This window comes from Dipodomys merriami, unplaced genomic scaffold (genome assembly GCF_024711535.1).
Source record: "Dipodomys merriami isolate MVZ:Mamm:240054 unplaced genomic scaffold, mDipMer1.0.p SCAF_37, whole genome shotgun sequence".
NCBI classification, from domain to species: domain Eukaryota; kingdom Metazoa; phylum Chordata; class Mammalia; order Rodentia; family Heteromyidae; genus Dipodomys; species Dipodomys merriami.
In genome coordinates, this window is record NW_027205270.1 from 2,352,029 (window position 1) to 2,360,222 (window position 8,194).

The 8,194-nt window shown below is 51.1% G+C and overlaps 1 protein-coding gene across 1 annotated transcript; it reads right to left on the reverse strand.

The window, feature by feature from the left end:
* Positions 1-24: 24 nt before the first annotated feature.
* On the reverse strand, positions 25-2,141 carry Egr4 (early growth response 4). The gene is made up of 2 exons (XM_069988887.1): positions 1,745-2,141; positions 25-1,364 (listed from the first exon to the last, which is right to left on the reverse strand). Exons 1-2 carry the CDS (start codon positions 1,878-1,880, stop codon positions 25-27), a joined length of 1,476 nt encoding a protein of 491 aa, XP_069844988.1. The 5' UTR covers positions 1,881-2,141.
* Between the last annotated feature and the right edge of the window lie 6,053 nt (positions 2,142-8,194).

The window sequence follows — 8,194 nt, forward strand, 5'->3', positions numbered from 1 at the left end:
CTCAATCCGCAAGCCAGCTCCCGCTCACAGTCCAGCAAAGGAGAGGCCCAGCGAGTAAAAGCCGAGCCCCTTGAGCCGCTCCTCGGCGCGCGCCTTCTGCTTCAGGTGCACCTTGCTGTGCCGTTTCTTCTCGTCGCTGCGGGCGAAGCGGCGGCCGCACACATCGCAGGCAAAGGGCTTCTCGCCCGTGTGGGTGCGCACGTGCGTGGTGAGGTGGTCGCTGCGGCTGAAGTTGCGGAGGCAGATGCGGCACTGGAAGGGCTTGTGGCCGGTGTGGATGCGCAGGTGGCGGTTGAGCTCGTCGGAGCGCGCAAAGCTCCGCACACAGCTTTCCACGGGACAGGCAAAGGCTTTGGCGTGCGGCCGCGGGCAGAAGCACCGCGCGCTGCACTTGCCGCCCCGGCGCCCTTTGCGCCGCGCCTTGGCCGGGGGGAAAGGGGTGGCCGACGGCGGCCCGAGGGGCGCCGCCACGCCGCCGCTCCCGGTGATGTCGGTCACCAGGGCTTTGGGGAAGTCCGCCGGCGTGGCGGTGCCGCGAAGGCTCAGCGGGGAAAGCTGAGGCTGCGTACGGGCCAGAAACTCTCCGCCGTCGCCGCCGCTCCCTCCCTCCCCGCCGGGAGGGGTCAGGAGCGCTGGGAGGCCCTCGGCCCCCTCGCCCAGCTCACCCGAGGCCAGCTCGAAAGCATCGTAGGCCCCGGCAGGGTAGAGTCTGTTGGCTTGGCCGGTCGGCAGCTCTGCGGGGCAGCTGATGGACAGCAAGTCCTCAATCTTGGTCCCTAGAGAAGGGAAACGGGCCTCGGGGGTGGCCGGGTAGCTCCCCTGCGACCCACAGGGCCCTGGGGCCCCCACAGAAAGCAGCTCCCAGGGAGCGTAGGGACTTTTGAAGGCGGCCGCCGCCGCCGCCGCCGCCGCCGCGTCCAGAGCCGGAGAGGCCGGAGGCGCCCGCAGGCCGGGCTTGACGTCGGGCGGGGAGAGCTGAGGCTCGTACAGGCACTGCGAGGGGACGCCCGCAGAAGGCGAGGCCTCCCAAAACGCCTCCGAGAAGGCGGCCGCGCTCAGATCCGGGGAGTAGAGGTCCGAAGGACCCGGAAGGAGGGCGTCGGGGCCCGAGGGAAAAGAAGTATCTAGGGGGGACCGAGATGCTGCCGCCTCGGGTCCGGGGAAGGGTGCCAGGCCTAAAATGCCCGACATGAGGTTGAAGAGGGCCTCGGGGTCGTGGGGGTGCTCCGGGACTGCTTGGATGAAGAAGCTACCGCTGTAGCTGAGGCCCGGAGGGGGCGTGGGCGCCGGACCCTCCAGGAGGCAGGAGTCGGCCGAGTCCCCCGCGACGCCGCAGCTGCTCAGAGCCCAGCTCAAGAAGTCACCTGCCGAGGAGGGAGCAGGAGTCAGCCTCGGAGCACCCCGCCGGGCGCGCCTCGACATCGGCAGCCCTACCCACGAAATCCCCGCCGCGCCCCGACAGATGCCGATGGCTTATTCTAACCCAAGCAGGGGCCGGCAGACGAGCCGCGCGCACACCGACATGCACACGCAAAACACACGTGCACGGGCACAGGGACGCCCGAACGCACGCTCGGGCCCCGGCAGGGGCGCGGGCGGCCTAGTGGGGGATGGGAACGGGAGTGCGCCCCCGTGACCCCCGCGCCTGCCAGCGCCCCCGGCCCCTCCGTTCCAGCGTCCCGGCCCCGGCTCGCTCTCGGGCTTCGTGCGTCCCCGTCCCGGCACTCGCGGCCGGACTCCTTACCTCCGGTGTAGCCGGTGGCTGGGGGTGCGTCTCTGGCGGGCAGCCGGGACGATTCGGTGCCGGATTCGGCGCCACAGCCTTCGGTGGACTTGTCGAGGAGCGCGTCGGGGCTGGAAAACTCACTCAGGTGAAGCATGGCGCGGCGGTGGCTGCGGGGCGCCCGAGGCCTCGCCCGCGGGGCTGGGGGCGCGCAGTTGTGGGGAGGCCGGCGGTAGCGGCGCCCCGCGGCGCGCAGACCCCCCGGCGCCCGAGCTTCTGGCTCTCGGCGTTCACCTCAGGGAAATGGGTTCGGGGGCCGCAGCGCCCTGCCCGCCCGCACCGGCCTCGGGCGGCGGCTCTTCGCCTTTTCAAAGCACAGCCGGGCTCCCCCAACCCACAGACCCCCACTTATATAGCTGCGGCGGCGTTGGCTCCGGGCTTCCGACTCCCCGGGCCACTGCCATTTTGGGAGGCCCCGGCCCTGCCGTCGTGACGTAAATGCCCAAATATGGACACAGGATGTGTGCCGGGGACTCCCGAAAAGGAAAACTCGGGCGGTGACGTCGCCGCCGCCGCCGCCGCCGCCGGGCCCGCGCCGCTGCGTGCGCGCGCATTCCCCGAGCGTGGAGCCCCGGGAGTGGAGTGTCGGGGTCGGGGGAGCCCCCGGCTGGGGTTGTTCTGCGTGGGGCAGCACGGTGCACGTGCTTCCCGCCCGGAGGCTTAGCCCGCGAGGTAGTGATGTTGGATCGCGAGGACCTCCAGATGACCAAGTGTGAAGTTCGAACCCGCCCTTTGCCACTTACTACATTTAATACATCTTAATGCCAGTTTTTCCTTACCTACCAATCTATTGGCGGACAGAAACCGAGAGCATGAAGTTTTAGGCCCTCTCAATAAGCTGTATTGGCATCAATTTAAGATTTTTGCACATAACTTTTTCTCTTATAGCATGTCCATGTGTGCCCTCTACAAAATAACATGCTTAACTAAAAAGTACCATAATCCAGCACTTTATAATAATGGGAGGGGAAGGAGAAAGATTCAGTCCCAACAAAAGAGTACATTTTAAATGGAAGAGGGGAGGTCTCTATTCCTAGGTAGCCACACGTTAAGTTTCTTGGGCATTTTTCCAGGAAAAAAGAAACGATGCATATGCCGGCATACACATTTTTCTGCAATACATTTTCCCCTTTGAAAAAGCTGAGACTTCATCATGTCAGAATAGAAACCCCCGGTTGCTCTTTTCTAAGGCTGCAAAAGCATCAAAGTCAATTCCAGCAATCTGCCTGCCTACTTCTACTGTGGTTCCCCTGCCCCCCACACTTACCTCGATTTCATATTCTCTTTTATTAAATCTTTATTTTATCTTAGCTAATTGCAGTCCTTTCGGGAGCCAACCAAATGAGGGGATTGAATAGTACATGGAATTGCACTTTTTTGCACTTGGGACTCTGGGTGATGGCAAGTGAGGAGAGCAGGTATAAGGATCACTTTCTATTGTCTTTGGAATAGAAACAAATCCAGGTGCAGGTGTTGGGCTATGGTGTAATTGGAAATGTATCTGCCAGCCTCTTCTACCATACCTCATTTTCCTTTTCAAAAGAGACTGCTCAAGAATGCCTGAACACCACCAAGTTTTTAGTCCTATCCATTCATTCAGTTTCCCACTATTCATTTCATAAGGGCTTGTGCCTGCCAGTAGCTTTTAATTTTTACTATACTGGAAAAGTCCACCTCTATCCTTAGCTTCTTACTTCCCCATGCTGGAAGAGTTCACACATGTCCTGTCACCTGCAAAATGTAAACTGGCACGTCAGCACATGCCTGTAATCCCAACACTCAGGAAGCTGAGCTACAAGTGTTGTAAGTTTGAAGTCAGTAGTGGCTTTATAGCAAGATTATCCCCACTACCACCACCACAACAATCATAAGCCCTCAAAAATACATGTGGACATATTTATATGTATCTTCTCAAGTCTGCAATTGTGCATGCAAAGGGTTTTCTTTTTCTTTTTCTTTTCTTTTCTTTTTTTTTTTTTTTTACTAATCCACCTGCAGTGTGTCCTGGTAAATGGCCAGAGACATAGTTCTGTATTAGCAACAATATATGTGCTGGTGGGAATCCAGAAACCCAGTACTTGTCTGTAAGAATTAGACACACAGAACATTATTTTCTTAATACTCTTATTTCAGCCTAGGGGTTTGATTCTAATCCAAATGCATCGCCAAGGCCAGATGAGCCCACACCAGACATGCGGGGCACACATGCCTCAAATCCACTCTGGCATCTTGCTGCCTAGGAGGGTGGGGGAGGGAGAAGTTTGGCTGGGCCTGTGTCCAGGGCTCCCCAGGTTACCCCGTCGGGCCAGATTGGCCAGCCCCAGGTTGCTCATCCTTCTGCTGTTCTTCCCTCTGCCACAGCATTCCTCCTCCTCCTTAGTCATGGATAATTCCTCTAGTCCTGTGGTGAAGTGCCAGGCCATTGCTGCTTTCTGCCAAGGACTGTTGGGCTAGGTCTGAACTAGCACAAGGGTCTAAGTCACCCTAATTTGCTCTTGGTTGAGGTCAGATCTGAAGGCAGGACTAGGGAGTAGGCATGTTTAGGAAAAGAAGTAGGGGAGATCATTTGCACTCTGAGTGTAGCTGACATACGCACATCACAATGTCCTACTTCAGTGGATAAACACATACACACACAAGAACAGAAGCTTCTGGAGAGTAATTTGCATATGCACTTTTGAGGGGGGACTGGGCACTGTCCCCGAGCTTTTATGCTCAAGGCTGACACTCTACCACTTGAACTACAAAAAGCTACTTCTGGCTTTTTGGTGATTAATTGGAGTTAAGGGTCTCATATCTTTTCCTTCCTGGGCTGACTTCAAACCATGATCCTCAGCTCTCAGTCTCCTGAGTAGCTAGAAATACAAGTGCTCCACTTGAATTTCGTTTCTTAACTGAATATAGGGAAGAGGATGGGGGTGGGTTAGGATCCTGAACATTTCTTTTCCAGCTCAGCCCCTCTAACCTCTCCCCTCCTCCCAGCATTTAACAACTTCAAAAACATTCTGGGCCCAGATGGGATAAAGGTCTTTGGTTGGAATGGGATAGAAGAGAGAGGGGCTTAGATCTCTGAGCTCCAGTTTAAATCAGAATTCAAATATAAAAGCACACATTTACAAAAAGGAAAAAAAGGAATCACATATGCTGAGCACTTAACACACACACTCACACATCACATCATTTAAAAAATCATGAAAGTCCTTGGAATAAGGAATTGCAAATTCACTTTACAAATGAGGAAAAAGACTCAGAAAGGTTAAATGAGCTGCCAAGGCCCGTTTCTACTAGTGTGGGTATGAGTGGTGGATAATTTAAGAAAAGATCATTATTTTATGAAAAGATTCATTCGCAGATATCTTTAGATGGAAGAGCATCCTCTAGTTTTTCAAATAGGATGTGAGATGCAAGCATAATCTGGACAACAACTATCTGGGAAGACTCTTTGGAGTGACTATCATGGACAGGACCTCAGTGGGTCACATAGATGCATGCTAGGAAGGAGCCATACAAGGTCTTTTGGCGTTGTGGAAGTTGTTGGTAATTTTTAGATGTGTGTGTGTGTGTGTGTGTGTGTGTGTGTGTGTGTGTGTGTGTGTGTGTGTGTGTGTGTGTTTGTGCCTGGCCTTCAGGAGAGTGAGAGGGAATCTCATTATTTCCATAAGGCCAGGTAAGGTAAGAAGAGTTTATTTTCTAGACAAGCACTGCATATTTGCTTCATTCATTCATTCATTCATTCATTCACCAAGCATTCATTGAGCTCAGCACTATGCTAGGTCCTGTGCAGGCTCTTCAGAGGGCAAGGATGCAGCAGTGTCTGAGACTAGAAGCCCTGCATCCAGGGGATGGTCTGGGAGGGGAGGGCAGGGATGGCCACTTGCCTTCTCTGATGATAAGGACCCAGCCACTGCCTCAGCTCTGGCAAATGCTACTGTTTCTTCCTCCATACTCCACCTTGATCTTTCTGCTCTAAATATCATTGTGTTCAAATAATAGTGTATATATTTTAAACGACTCCAAGAAGACAGCTGCCTGAGAGTATTAATCAAAAGAGACCAGTGTTCAGTCACCATGGCGACTTCTGACAAGAACTGAAGAGCAGTTTTGCATCCCACTTCCTGGGGCCACTGAGATGTAGGGACAATTCATTTCTCACTCCTCTCTCTCTCTCTCTCTCTCTCTCTCTCTCTCTCTCTCTCTCTCTCTCTTATCTCTCCCCTCTTCCTCTCTTTTCTTCTCTCTTCCCCTCCCCACTCCTCCATTCCCTTTCTTCTTCCTAAAGGATTTATTTAAAAGCAGGGATAGGGGCAGGGTGGGGCCTTCAGAAGCACAAGGAAGGAGGTTCACAAAGCTGCCACAGAGATGAAGCTCACCTCCAGCTCGCCTCTGCACTGTCCAGCTTGCCTCCCAAGTGCCCCGAGGCTTCAGGGACCACTGGGGTGAAAGGAATCTGATTATCTGACCCTGAAGCAAGGGACCCCACTACCAGGGTCCTTCTTTGTTCCCTCCCTCTGCCCTGAGCATGCTCAGTCATTGGTTACCATTTAGGTCATTATGATTCTTTCTCTTTCTCTCCTTACCCCCCCCCATCTCCTTCCTTGCTGTTCTTTCTTTCTTTCTTTCTCTTTCTTTCTTTCTTTCTTTCTTTCTTTCTTTCTTTCTTTCTTTCTTTCTTTCTTTCTTTCTTTCTTTCTCTCTCTCTCTCTCTCTCTCTCTCTCTCTCTCTCTCTCTCTCTCTCTTCCTTCCTTCCTTCCTTCCTTCCTTCCTTCCTTCTCTTCTTTCTGTGTTAAGGATGCCACATATGCTGGGCAAGTATTCTACAACCAAGTTACATCCCCAGCCCTGATTATGATTTTTAATGTCCATTAAAGTAACAGGCTTACTTGAAGATGGCCAATATGTTTAAAAGTACAATGCAGAAAATGAGAACACTCTCCTTTTTTTGGGGGGGGGGAGTGCCTGTAATGGGGCTTGAACTCAGGGCTTTGTACTTTTACTTAGCTTGTTTTCATTCATGGCTGGTGCTCTACCACTTGAACCATGCTTCCACTTCTGGCTTTTTTTAAATTGATTAATTGGAGATGAGTTTCTTGGATTTGTCTGTGTGCTTTGGAACTCTGTCCTCAGATTTCAACCTCCTGAATTGTGAGAATCATAGGGTTGAGCCACCAGCACCTGGTTTTGTTTGTTAAATATTTTAAAAATTAGATCTAATTGCATGTCAGTGGCTCATACCTGTGGTTTATACCTGTAATCCTAGCTACTCAGATGGCTGAGATCTGAGGATCATGGTTCAAAGCCAACCCAAACAGGAAAATCCATGAGACTCTTACCTACAATTGACCCCCAGAAAACTGGAAGTGGCACTGTGGCTCAAGTGGTAGAGCTCTCGCCTTGAGCTGAAGAGCTGAGGGACAGCGCCCAGGCCCAGAATTCAAGCCCCATGACTGACAAAAAAATTAGCGTACATTAGTTGTACAAGGGAGATGTCATTGTGACATTTCTATATATACATACAACATACAGCCTTACCCCTTTCATTATATTCCTTATTCCCCCCTTGAAATTATTTCACCAGATTTCATTTTTATAATGCATATAAGGTACTTTGACCATATTTACCTTCTCCATTCACCCTCCTCACTCATGCTAATACATACTTCACAACAGAGCCTGTTTTACTATCCTGTCATTCATTTTTATTGTATATTAAATTGTTCCAAGGGGTTTCACTGTGCTATTTTGCATACATGCATATTTACATGCATATATTGTATATTAGAATAATCCTTTCTTAAATGAGAATACTTTAAAATCCTGACTCACTCACACATGCACATACACATATACTTAGACACATAAATAGTTTCAGATTAATCCTAGAGCTTTTTAATTCATTCAAAATTCACTTCTTCCTGGGAGAGAACAAGGGATGGGGTGACATTGTCTAAAAAAACATATTCTCATTACCTGACTTATGTAATTGTAACTCTTCTGTATATCACCTTTATAAGACTATAAAAATAAAAATTAAACATTTGCTTATTCAATAATTTCATCCTCATCCTCTTCATCATTATTTATACCAAGGATATCATACCATTCATCCTTTGTTAACTAATTTAACAATGTACATTTTATGTTTATTTTTCCCATCCTGGTATAAACCAATCTCTTGTTAACAATCTCTCTAGAGTATTCCAGCTCATCAACTTACATTTTGTTGTTGTTGTTGGTTGTGGGGCTTGAACTCTGGGCTTGGGCCCTGTCCCTGCGCTCTTCAGCTCAATACAAATGCTCTACTGCTTGAGCCACAGAACCACTTCCGGTTTTCTAGTGGTTTATTGGAGTCTCACAGAGTTTCCTGCATGGGCTGGCTTTGAACTGTGATCCTCAGATCTCAGCATCCTGAG

Bases quoted from the DNA above. Each gene is read 5' to 3' on its own strand.
- Egr4 (XM_069988887.1), bottom strand. From the start codon at position 1,880: ATGCTTCACCTGAGTGAGTTTTCCAGCCCCGACGCGCTCCTCGACAAG. The intron at 1,365-1,744 runs GTAAGGAGTCCG...CCTCCTCGGCAG, and splicing joins AGCCACCGGCTACACCGGAG to GTGACTTCTTGAGCTGGGCT.